This window comes from Abramis brama (genome assembly GCF_963993115.1).
Source record: "Abramis brama genome assembly, chromosome: 15".
Classification (NCBI taxonomy): Eukaryota; Metazoa; Chordata; class Actinopteri; order Cypriniformes; family Leuciscidae; genus Abramis; species Abramis brama.
Window position 1 is genome coordinate 11,238,438 of NC_139977.1, and position 13,096 is coordinate 11,251,533.

The 13,096-nt window shown below is 39.7% G+C and overlaps 1 protein-coding gene across 3 annotated transcripts in view; it reads left to right on the forward strand.

Annotated features, from left to right (window-relative positions):
- sgcd (sarcoglycan, delta (dystrophin-associated glycoprotein)) overlaps positions 1-13,096 on the forward strand; it is a 205,297-nt gene that overhangs the window by 106,265 nt on the left and 85,936 nt on the right. The window contains exon 1 of one of the 3 annotated variants that reach the window (XM_084136909.1): positions 9,940-10,273. The exons of the other annotated variants lie outside the window; for them this stretch is intronic. Coding sequence (XP_083993035.1) covers positions 10,262-10,273 — 12 coding nt within the window. The 5' untranslated portion in view covers positions 9,940-10,261. Of the gene's footprint in view, positions 1-9,939; positions 10,274-13,096 lie in introns of those variants that run through there. 3 annotated transcript variants of the gene reach the window in all.

Here is a 13,096-nt window from a genome sequence, read left to right on the forward strand (position 1 = left end):
TGCAATGTGGAATGTTTCTTCATTTCTCAGCAATGGAAAATGATTGACATGTTTTATACTGAGGAACAGCTGTGCAGCTCAGTGAATTCAGAACTTTCATGTGAAAAGAAAATGATTCCAGCAGCAAAGAGTTAGACAACTCGCTTGGATCCACTCATAACATGTAATCACCATTCAGCCTCAAACTCCACCAACTCCCGTTTCCTTCCTGAACATGATGCCAATGTACCCGTGCAGGCGGCAAAGTACAATCTGCTCAGCCTTTTGAGGCTCGGTGCAGTCATGGTAAACAATGTTTTGTCAGCAAAATAAACACAAATCAATCTTGCAGAAGGTGATTAAAGCCATCAGAGAGAATGAGGCTCTCTCCTGTATCACTCAAGATTGTGTGATTCAAAGTCTTTAAAGGCCATCAACAGAGAAGATCTGTAGTCTGTCTTCAGGCCCAATCAAGCTCTGATTCTCCTGGTGTGTAATAGAGTCTAATTACAACCCTTGGAGGCAATGTGGGAATTTTACAGTGCTGCTCGTGGTGGGAGGTTATAAAGAATGTAGAGAGAGAAAGGAAGAATAAAGATGATGAAATCAAATGTTACTAGTAATTAGACCCACACTGAAACGGCACACATTTTCTGCACTGATTGTCTGAGAAGCCCGTTTAAAATACATATTTACCTTGTATTTAAATATTTAAACAAAATTCAAAATGCAATTAAAGTGTGAAAAAAAAAAAATGAACGAACTTGCAAGGAGTCGAGTTTTGTGGACTGCTTGGCTGTGTCCGAAATCGCTCCTTATGCCCTCATTCACTATTCCCTACATTAGTCCACTAATATAGTTCACTTGAGAGAGTGAATGAAAACGAGGGAGGGAATTTGGGCACTGAGTGCACTAGAAGGGCTGCAGCTTTTACATAGTTTGTGCTTGCTGTTTAATAACTATTTGAAACTTTGCAAACTGGCAAAGACTGTTGTGGAAACTATGCATAAACATTATCATATTCGATTTCATAATCAAAATCAAAATAAATGTATACCTGTATGATATTGCGCTCTGGCCACATAAGACCAGCGGTTTGGAAAATGAATGGATCTTCATGTCAGACGAGGGAATTCATTCGACATGTGACTTTCACAGTGGATTATGGATATTCTCTAACCGTTGATTGTACATCGGCTGTACACTCGTTATTGCGGTGCATTGTGGGATTGAATGAGTGCACTCATTAATGTTCACTGTGATTTCGGACACCACTACTACATATGGCTGTCTCCTTTTAAATAGCGCCCTATTTAGGGGTATAGAGGGTGATTTTGGACACAGCCAATGTGTTCTTGTGGTGCCATCAGCTAATCAGTGTTGTCATGGCATCATTTTCTTCATCTCCAGAGTGATCAGTCATGTGGCATTTATGGCTCAGGTGACTGGCTCGAAAAAAGCCAATAAGCCAAGATGGTAGATTTCAAATCGTATACTTCCAGTGGAGCCTGGCCCAAGACAAGCAACTGTCAATGGGATGTTTGTGAATACTAGTGGATAGCTTTCTCCAGGTATTATAGATATGCTCTTGCATCAGCTTTTTAAATAATGTAAATATTTGGTAACACTTTATTTTGATGGTCCCTTGAACGTTCTGTTGACTATAAGTAACTTTGCAACTACATGTTCACTAACTCTCATTAGAGTATTAGTAGACTGGGTGCAATGTTACTTATAGTCAACAGAATGTGTTAAAGGGTCCATCAAAATAAAGTGAAACCAAATATTTTTGTATTTGCACCTTAGATGATATTACATTTGGTTTAGTTTTATTAAACTGTTTTATTACAGAGTTCAGAATCCTGCTGTTCACACTTATTACCTCTGAGCTGGACTTGTGTTGGTTTTACTTAACGAACTAAACCCTAAAATAAATAAAACTATATTGTGGGTGGTTTAATGTGCAATAAAGCGCAACTGATTAGTGAATCCTCAGAGTCCTCCATCTGTATGAATATTGGGCATTATATATGTGTTCCCTTGATTATACACGGCCTTGCACAGTCGTAAGTAATTTTTGCTCAGCTGCGCGCTTACCTTTCTTAGCTACAAAACACATGCAACTGAGTGCAGTGAGCTGAAGTGTAAATGGACTAAGGACCGCGTGCCCCAGGCAAAGCCCTATGGCATTTAGGCAGCATAATATTTTTCCTGTCTTTATCCACCAATGGGACTCCTATTTACACACTGTCTGCTTCTCCAAGGTCTTTGTTAACATTTCCACTCCCTCCCTAGCCAGCCCTCAATTACCTATTGAATGCTTATAGATGTGGCAGTCGGTTCTTTTGACATGGCCAGGTTTGTCAGACCACTGCCAAGCTGATTTGATGCCAGAGATGCTATTTGCTTAGCGATCGATTGGCCCTTTTCAACTATATCGTGCTCCCCAGGCTCCGTGTGATGTCCGCACAGAAGTCAGATGTTGGGATAATGGTGTGTCAAAATATGTAGACCCCGGATATATGCGTGTGAGTGATTGTGAGTACATATGGTTGGGGCAGATGGTATGTTACAACTCTGTTCCAAAACCTGGTAAATTTTTTAAAGCATCTTAGGCATGCTTTTGGCACAAAAGCTGTTCCAAATGTTAGGCAGCATGATTATACTGCCTTCTAAGACCTAATTTTAGCAAAATTAGGTAGAAGTAAATGTATCCTTTCTACAGAAGGCAGTCACGGAATGCAAATAGCAACATACTAATGCTAAACTCCACGCTAAACAGTTGAGTTTCCTGTGCGTTTATCGTTCCAAAACAGTCACCTGGTTCCATGGCAGTTAGGATGCCTTCAAAGATAGCAATGCAGCAAACTAAGTTTCCTCGCCACGTCCTAAAAGGTCTTCTCTCACATGTAGCATTGGTACATTAAATTCTATGAATGGTTAATGAACAGATTCAGAACAAATGATTCACCAATTTGAGTCCTTTTGTTATTTGTTGACTTGGTTTTGTAAATTAGGGTTTATCTTTTGGCTTTAGCTTACTTTGAATAAAACAAAATGACAATAAAAAGCTCTGAAAAGATGCATGAAGGAAAGTTGGATATAGTGAGTGTTAAAATATCTGTTCAGCCATCCGTGCACGCATGAGGAAAGTCCAAAACCTGGGGGGTCATCCCTCATCCTTATAACGATCAAGTCAATAAAAAAATGTTTTTGACCCACTGAACAGTTAAACAATAGTTACAGTGCCAAGGAACATTTAACAGCGGCTTCACTCGCGTCGGATGGGTGGGTTTTTCAAGCCCTCCCCTTTATCCTCTCTCCCAAGACGACTTGCCCGCAGACGCTGCCTTGTCTTGCAATGCCAGACTCGTCATGTTGATCATTCACAGCTTCTGAGGAACAATCAGCACTTCGACCCAGAAAAGCGGCTTTGCATAATGACAGCAATATGTTTTGCCCAAACTGTGGGAGGAATGCTTGATGCAGTGGCAGGCGTTTTGATTAACAGAGGCTAATAGCATTTCAACCCTGCAGGGTTGTTTTGATAGAACGGCCGAGTTTGTGTCCTCAGCTGTGCTGATATGAAATCTGTCTTCTTAATGCCCGTTCTATGAGAGGGAGTTTTGCGCCATATCAAAACACAGACATCGGAGCTGATAACTGTTTTACTCAAAGTAGCTGCGTGAATGGTTGCTCAACTTTGCAGAAGTTTTCCTAGGGAATTCAAATGTTAAACAGTGTCGCAATTCTTCTTGGTAGCGCTCGACTGCGGATCAGTAGACATTTGTCATATAGTGTTTGTGACTGCATCAACCCAGGCTCATTGGAAATACATGCCTGTGGCGACATTTCTGCAAAATTGCATTACATTGCTTCTTGCACATTTGGCGACATGAAATGTTCAGTGAGTGGTGCTTAAAGTTTTATCCAGAAACAGATGAGTGTGAATGTAACAATGTTTTATTACTTCGGTTGTGATATGTTTTGCAGCAGTTTGGAAATGAAATGTTTGGTGAGTGGCGCTTAAATGGTTAATGCTTTATTGCGTTAGGAGATAATATACCACTTACACTTAACCCTAGCCTGAACCGACTTATAGGGCCCTATTTTAACGATCTGAAACGCAAGTATAAAGCGCAAAACGCAAGTAACTTTGTGGGCGGGTCTTGGGCGCTGTTGCTATTATACCGGCGGGATAAATGACTCTTGCACCCGACATAAATCTAAAATGGGTTGGTCTGAAGTAGCTTCATTATTCATAGGTGTGGTTTGGGCGTAACATAAAATAAACCAATCAGAGCGTCATCTCACATTTCCTTTAAGAGCATGCGCGCTTGTTCTATAGCGGATTCCTATTATAACGGCAGATTTGCCAGGCGCGCGCCAGGAGCGGTTCACAGCCGAGGAGACCGACGTTCTCGTCAGGGCCGTAAAACACAGAGAAGTGACATTGGGGATGGAGAAACACACCCGAATTAACTTCGGTTAAACAGGCGTATGATAATTTGGGTAAATGTGTAAGCTAGATGTATGCTTTTATAATAAACTGTCTGTCCATCCATCCATCCATCCATCGTAATAATGTATGATTTGCAAAAATGAAAATTGCTGCTTCTGTGTAGATGAGAGAATCAAAGTGTATGCGCGTTGTGCACACGCTACATTGATTATGGCCAAGCATGCGCCCTTAAAATAGCATATGAATAACATGCGCAACGCGCCACTGACTTTAAACTGGTTTTTCCTGGTCAGTGGCGGAATTGTTTTCTAAACGTGCAAAATAGCATGAGGGAACTTTTGCGCCGGAACACGCCTCCTCTTTGCGCTGAACCGCCCCCGGGAGCGCAAGTGTATTTCTTAGTTAACCGACGTGCGTCTGTGGAGGGAAAAGTCTGCTGTGCGCGGGTGCAAAATAGGAATGATACATGCGTCGGTGTACAAAGTCAATTGCGCTGGGTGCAAGATAGGGCCCATAGTGTTAAAAAAAAGAAAATGTGGGAGGAAAAATGCATTTGCTGAAGCAACCATGACATTTTTACTTGCTTCTACAAGTTTTTAAGGTGTTGTGACTCGAGTTTTGTGGGACTCTTGCCCGAGCGCTCTGCATCATAAGTGCACTGTTGTACCAGGTGAGCTACCGATCAGGTTTACTATGTCAGAAAAGACACATGGAGCTGGTTATGTGATTTAAAAGTCAAAATGTTCAAGTTTACAAATCATGCAAAGTGTTTTAAGGTCATACCATAGTATTCTGCAAGGAACAACATGAAAATGTGAAGTATTTTTTAATCAATAGTCTGCACCTGTAATCATGATTCGTTTGAAAAGGAATAAAAGTTGTTGCTGTTTTATTGCCACTAGTTTTGATTTCAGCTGGAAACTGAAGTAAATAGGTATGTTTTTGGACGTTTGCAAAAATGTAGGTATAGGCACGTTTTTCCAATGAGCCTTTTGCACTGCTACACGCACACAAAAGCACAAACAGGACTAATGTATGCCCCCTGCGGTACCACTGCGGTAATGGAAAGAGGCCGATTTCATTATGCTTCATAAGTGAGCTCCCTCACTGGTAAAGACTGATTATTTTGTTCCCCTGATCCCCTTAAGTATCATGTTCAGTACACTTTCTGGACCCCAGTCGTCCCTGCTCTTACCGCATGTCGACGTTCTTGTGTGTTTCATTTCAAGTTTAACATCGCAGCTCACTGCATTGTCACACCCATGGTCTGGCAGTGAAGTAAACCATTGTGACACAAGCTGATGTGATTTAGATAATGTAATATCTGGTAATACATTTATTTGTTCTTGATATAAACACTTCCTGACACTTTATGTAACAATTGTACTAAACTGCAGCTGTGATCCTGTGGAAATTGTTCTGTTTTAGAGAATAACTGAGATGTGAAACCAAATGCACCAAATTTTACAGAAGAATAATTTCTCACATTTAGTTGTTGAGATGGAAATCATGGCCTAGTGCTACTATTAGGTCTACAAATTAAAATGTTTAAAATAAATGTTGCAGTATAAATAGTGAATAGTTGGCGGCCTATTTGGTCATGACAGTCAATGTTCTACAGCAATATGCACAAGACACATTGACTTGTACTCGATATTAACACTTCCTGACACTTTACAAAACAAGACATACCTTAACTCTTTGCAGCAGAGCACTGGGAAAACTTATTTTTTTTAGATAAAGGGTATCGCTTGCTAGTTTGTAGTTCTTACATGCCCTATTGAAAATGAGAGCTGTTGTTTCAGTGTGATTTTAGGATTTTGTCAGGTCAAGTCACCTTTATTTATATAGAGCTTTATACAGTAAATATTGTTTCAAGGCAGCTTTACAGCGACAACAGGAAAATGATGCATTTTGGCTGTTGTTCAGCTGAAGTCAGTTCAGTGTTGATTTAGTTCCGTCGTAAAGATTGTAAAGATCAATTATTCAATTAGTTCATTTCATATATAAAGCAGTTCTGCAAAAAAAAATATGTCATCGACCAGCACAGTTCAGCTTCATACAACAGCGTCAGTACAGTCAGATCAATAATATTATTGAATATTAAGTGCCCCAAACTAAGGAAGCCAGAGGTGACAGAGGCTAGAAACCCAAAATCCATCAGGTGACAGAATGAAAAAAAGAAAGAAAAAAAAACCTGGGAGAAACCAGGCTCGGTCGGGGAACCAGTCCTCCTCTGGTCAACAAACAAAAACAGTGTGATTATAAAATTACAGAGTTATGATTCAGGCTGCATCACAAGTAGAATTCGGATCGTGATTGGTAGCATTCAAATATTCATCCAGTTCCTTTTGCTTGAAGATCTGATTAATCATGCAGGAATGGAGTCGAAGCTGGTCATAGGGTCTGTGCGTGGGACCTGTCTGGTTCTTGTGGTCTTTTTTGAGGATCTGGCTGTCATGTCAATGAGGGTTTCACAGGGGATTGTCTAGTAGACACAGTCTCTGCTGACATTCAGGGCTGGGGTTTGGTCGTGTCTAGGTGCAGGTCCACCATCTGATCTGGATATGGACCGGATCAGGCAGACTACGTTAACCTCAGGATGAGACAGACAGACTAATATTAGTGTAGATGCCATTCTTCTTATGATGTAACAAGTACATCAGGTGTTATAGGAAGTGTTCCAGGTTCCGGTTGACATATAATTTATGCAGCCTAACAATCATTTGACTGATTTGAATAATAGAAATTGGTAATGTGTTATGTGTATGCCAGGTTAAAGAGATGTGTTTTTAGTCTAGATTTAAACTGACAGAGTGTGTCTGCTTCCCAAACAAGGCTAGGAAGGCTAGACCAGAGTTTGGGTGAAAAAAAAGAAAAATGATCTACCGCCTGCAGGTGATTTTGATATTCTAGGTATTTTCCACTGGCCAGAATTTTGAGATTGCAATAGATATGAAGGACTATAATGCATTAAGAGCTCGCTCAAGTAATGAGGAGCTAAACCATTTAGTGCTTTGTAAGTAATTAGCAATATTTTAAAATTTATGCAATGTTTAATAGGGAGCCAATGCAGTGTTGACAGAACCGGGCTAATATGGTCATTCTTCCTGATTCTAGTTAGAACTCGAGCTGCTGCGTTTTGGACCAGCTGAAGTTTTTTTTTTTTTTTTTTTTTTTTACATTTACATTTACAAGTGTGCAGGGCAACCACCCAGTAGAGCATTACAATAAGTCTTGAACGCATGTGCTAACCTTTCTGCATTTGTCATTGAGAGCATATGTTATAATTTAGATATATCTTTTTTTAAGATGGAAAAATGTGGTTTTACAGATGCTAGAAACATGGCTTTCAAATGAAAGATTGCTATCAAAGAGCACATCCAGGTTCCTAACTGATGACAAAGACTTGACAAGCGTATTCTAGGTTATACGTGTGGATGTGTTTTATTTATTTTTTAAATTTTCAGAATAAAGCGATAGGAAATTACTAGTCATAAAATTTTTGATATCAACTATGCATTCTGTTAATTTTGTGAATAGGTATGTTTCATCAGGGCACGAAGAAATATAGAGCTGAGTATCATCAGCGCAAAAGTGAAAACTAATGCCATGCTTCCTAATGATATCTCCAAAGGGTAGCATGTACAAGGTGAAAAGCAACGGTCATAGTACTAAGCCTTGTGGTACTCCATACTGAACTTGTGGTCGATATGACACCTCTTCATTTAATGCTACAAATTGATAACGTTCAGATAAGTATAAATTAAACCATGCCCATGCAATTCCACTAATGCCAACATTTTCAAGTCTGTTCAAAAGAATGTTGTGGTCGATAGTATCAAATGCAGCACTTGTCACGATCCACACTAGGAAACACAGGAGAAGATCCAAATGCAGGAAGTATCTTTAATGAGGGAAAATCCGTTACTCAAAATCCAGTCCAGGCAGAGGTCATAACCAGGGTAGCAATCAAACATAAACATAAACATAAACATAAACATAAACATAAACATAAACATAAACATAAACATAAACATAACAACGGGCAAAAACAGACTTAGAAACAGAACTCAGAAGTGTCGTGATAATTACAAGGACTCCATGACACATACTAAAACAGACAGGGTTATATACACAGGGAAATGACAATGCTAATGGGGAATTGGCTGAGTGCAATGATTAGTGACAAGGGACAGCTGAGTGCAATGAAGAACAAGGATCGTGGGGAATGTAGTTCAGAATGTGACAGACACCGTGGGGAAGGAGGACATCTAGTGGTGACCCAGGGAACTCAAACCAGACACTGTGACAGCACTAAGATAGAGAGATAATAGAGAGATACAACCATTATCGTTTTTTGTAAACAATAAACACAATATAATTTTTTGACCAAATAGTGTAAACCTGGACATTGCTTCCACTTACTGATACTGAGAAAACACATCTGTTTCTCCACTTGCTTTGCTCCAGTTCTATTTACTTTTGTTGTATTGGCTCTGCCCCTCAGAGGACCTCTTGGCTTCCTGGTTTTGAAGGCTATAGTTGTTTTTTTTGGGAGTAGATAATATTATTCAGACTGCCAGTACTATTGTTGGCAGTCATTCAGCAGGTTTCCATAATATGTAGTGGCAAATATATCATATTAGCTGGACATTTATTTACTTAATAATAATTGAGTGACAAAACTCATACAAAGGAAGTATAATCAGGACATTGTTTGTTTTTCTGTTGAGTCCGTCTATTTTGTGGTTAAGCGATATCTGGTGCTGGTGAGTATTTACAAGTAAAATCCAGGAGTCACCTCCACCAAAACGACTACATGCAGACGGTTTGGTGGTGAATTTATTCGACACAACCACAACATTAATCAGCAAGGTTACATGGAAATGGTGCCTCTAAACCCTGATTCAGAATTCTGACTCTAATTGGTTGTTTTCGAACCCTTGACAAAGAGTGTGAAGCAAACAACAACTGCCTGAATAAATTCAAGCCCGAACATCCCAAACATAATTCTTTGTCACCGCAGTAAGTTAAAACACAGTATGAATACATTTATGGTAATTCTTTGTACTCTAACACACACTATAGTCAAGCACAGCACCGGCGTTAGCAATGAACATGCTGATTAATCGTCCTGGGGATTCTGCATATTGATCGCGCATGTGGTCTTGGTTTCACGCTCCCCATGGTATGTCCTGCTAATGCTGAACTGGCCAGTTAAAGGAAGCGACCTAAACAATGATTACTATTATTCATCAGTCTGATGACTTCATGCCTGCAGAAAATGCTGTGTAGGAAGTGCTCTGTGGCAATTTTATCCCTCATAGTCAGCCTGGCAGGAACATCAAGTAGAAAATTAAATGCATTCCCAATTCCCATGGCTGCATGCTGAATCTCACACACACAAATGGAGGGTGAGGGGCTGTCCTAAAATAAAAAACCCTGACATCAACCCCCTAACTTCCCCCATGTGTCTCCTAGTGCTATATCTGGCTACAAACCAGGGGGCAGTTACTCAGGCAAACGGTAGCAGAGACTCAGTCGCTGTTTTCCGTGGTTCTGCTGCAGATACCAGACTAAGAGTCTAGGAAATTCCTGCAGACTCTGAGGCAGGGATTTTGGCTTGCGCGTCCGCTATTGGAAAAGCTGACAGTGTCGGAAGGGGGGATTGTAACTGCCTGAAGTCGGAAAAAGAAAGAGAGCGAGAGACAGAGACAGAGAAAATAGGCCTCATGCCATCTTTAAGTGGTGTCTCAGTCTACTTTTATCCGCCTGTCACACCCTGTGTGCTCTTGCTTGGACTTCAGATTGAGAGACATGGTCAGGATGGTAAGTTTTAAACTCATTGTTTCTGACTTTGTGCTTTGTGCGAGGAAACGCATGTGACTTCCTGGCAGCAGAAAGACAGGGTTGTGCTTAATGTGAACTGCTACTTCATTTTTTTTGGGAAGTTTTCTGTCTGCGCTGGAGCAGTTGGGGTTGCTGCGTTATTTTTGTCTCTTTCTCTGTCTCTCTTCCTTTCAGTCCCATTGTATTGGAGTATTCTGGCAGTGCGTCGGGCTCTCCAAATAGAAGTCTTGTATTAATTGGAAGCCAAAAAGTTTGTGTCCCGATTGCAGACAAAGAGTTTTCCCGCTTCTCTCTTTCTCTTTTTCTCCTGTCCAGATGCTACCGCTGCTCTATTTCCCCATTTCACTGCCTCCACACATTTGGTTTCAATTACTTTGGCCCTCTGGGAAACATGCTACCATAAATAAGTAACAACGGGGTTCGCTGTGGAAAGATTGCAGAGATACCGACAGGGTTCGCGGTGCTGTTTTACGCTCACGCTCCTCTGACGACAGGACACTGTCAGAAAGGTGATTGTTGTGATTCTCCGTGAGGATGCCAGGTTGGAGTGGGAATGGCAGATAAGGAGGAAAAGAGGGGGCGGGACTTTGGCTGGAGAGTGAAGGAAACAGCTGTGAAGGTTATGGGATGTTTGGTTACAGTTTGCCCTTTAGTGTCCGAGTCAAAAACAGCTTTCCCCCGCCCCAGACGTGATCATAGGCCTCTAAGAATTTGAACCAGCCTGAGATTAGCCTATGGAAGCTTTTTAAGATTCCACTAAGGTTTGTGGTAGAGAAACGAGCAGAATGTGGAAGCCTGGAAAGGGAAATGAAAAGATCCTGCAGTAGATTTTGTTTTGAACTGTCGCAGCCATGCAACTAAACACTGTGTAACTAAAGATCCTTAATGGTAGCTGAGCAACATTGCCAATTAGGCGCATTAAAATAGATTTCAACTGATGTGTGCACACAGATATGCGTGTATTGGCTTTATACAGCAACTTTAAATGTGGCTCATCCATCATGTGTATAATGTAATAGCCTATTGTTTTAAGTCTTTTGTTTTTAACTCAAGTGTTACATAATGAGAAGCTGTTTTTGCAGTGATGCCAGACTTATGTTTTATGAATAATCCTATAATTTGGTTCACGTCGTTTAAGTTCCAAAATAAATAAATGAAAATAAAATAAACAAAAGTAAGATGAAGAAACTTTCTTTTGTAAAATAATAAATTCATTGCGTTGTTATGTGCGTATATATAGGATAGGACAGACATTAGCACTACCTTTTCTATATCTGTACCTTTGCTGCAAGATAAAAACTTCATTCCTGTATGTATACGATCTAAACACTATCCATACATTGGGAAGGATTGCTACTATGCATATAGCCAAACATGACTATTGTTTGCTTATCATTTTAAGTTTTAAGAGATGTACTTCAGGATTTCCAGCCATATTCACTTATGCCATAGTCATCAGCTCTATTTTTCAGTCATTAACTTAGAGAATGAGAAGAAATAGTTTGGACTCATTTGAAATTCAGTGACATGTAGCACTGAAATCAAGCTGAGTAAATCCATGTTGCACGATTCCAATTTCAGTTACCCGACTGAGTTCTAATTTACTAAAAGCACATTTTATTTCCTAACAAGTCAATTTTAATCAGAGCTGATATTACCTGTGGAGTGCAACAACATTAGCTAAAACACCAGTTTACCTTGGCAAACAGTGAGGCTAATGAGCCATATTTACATTGGATGCTTTGCAAAAGTACTCAAATTGTCAAGCAATTCATTTGTCCAATAACATTAAAACACTAAAAGATGTTTCGCATGAGTTTACGCAAAACATTTGCTTTAATGATGAGACATTTGCCCTGCAATTGGCCTATACCTGTGAAACATTAAAATAACAAGCACATTTTCTGAACCCCCACAGTCATGGGTTCATTATACTGCTTGTGGATCTGTTGTGAAGGACAGTTGTGAAAATGAAAAGTAAAGTTAGGTACACTCAAAAAATGTTGGCTTTAATTATTTTTATGTCAACAGGTTCCACATAACTGGGTTACATTTTTTTTATATTTTTATTTATTTAACCTTTGTTTAACCAGATAAAATCAGTTGAGAACAAGTTCTCATTTACAACTGCGACCTGGCCAAGACAAAGCTAAACAGTGTGACGAAAACAACAACATAGAGTTACACATAGAAATAAATAAACATACAATCAATAAACCAATCCATATACAAAAAAGCAAAATATAGTACAAAATACAATATAATTAAGAAAGTAGGGCAATAAATAGGCCATAGTAACAAATAAATTACACATTTACACTAAATTAACATTGGAAATATGAAAATGCAAACAATGAAGTGCAAATAAAAATACTAAAGTACACAATAAATAAAAATAAAAGGCTATAAACAGGTGCAGTGATCAGTAAACAGCTTTGACAGCTGATGCTTAAAGTTAGTGAAGGAAATAGGAACCTCTAGTTTCAAGGATTTTTGCAATTCATTCCAGTCATAGGCAGCAGAGAACTGGAAGGAATGGCGACCAAAAGAGGTATAAGCTTTGGGGACAGCCAGTAAAATATACCTGCTAGAGCGCATACTACGGGTAGATGTTGCTATGGTTACCAGGGAGCTGAGATAGGGCGGGGATATGCCTAATAAAGACTTATAGATGACTTGAAGCCAATGGATTCGGCGACGAGTATATAGTGAGGGCCAACCAATGAGAGAATAAAGATCGCAATGATGAGCAGTGTAAGGAGCTTTGGTAACAAAACGGATAGCACTATGATAAATTACATC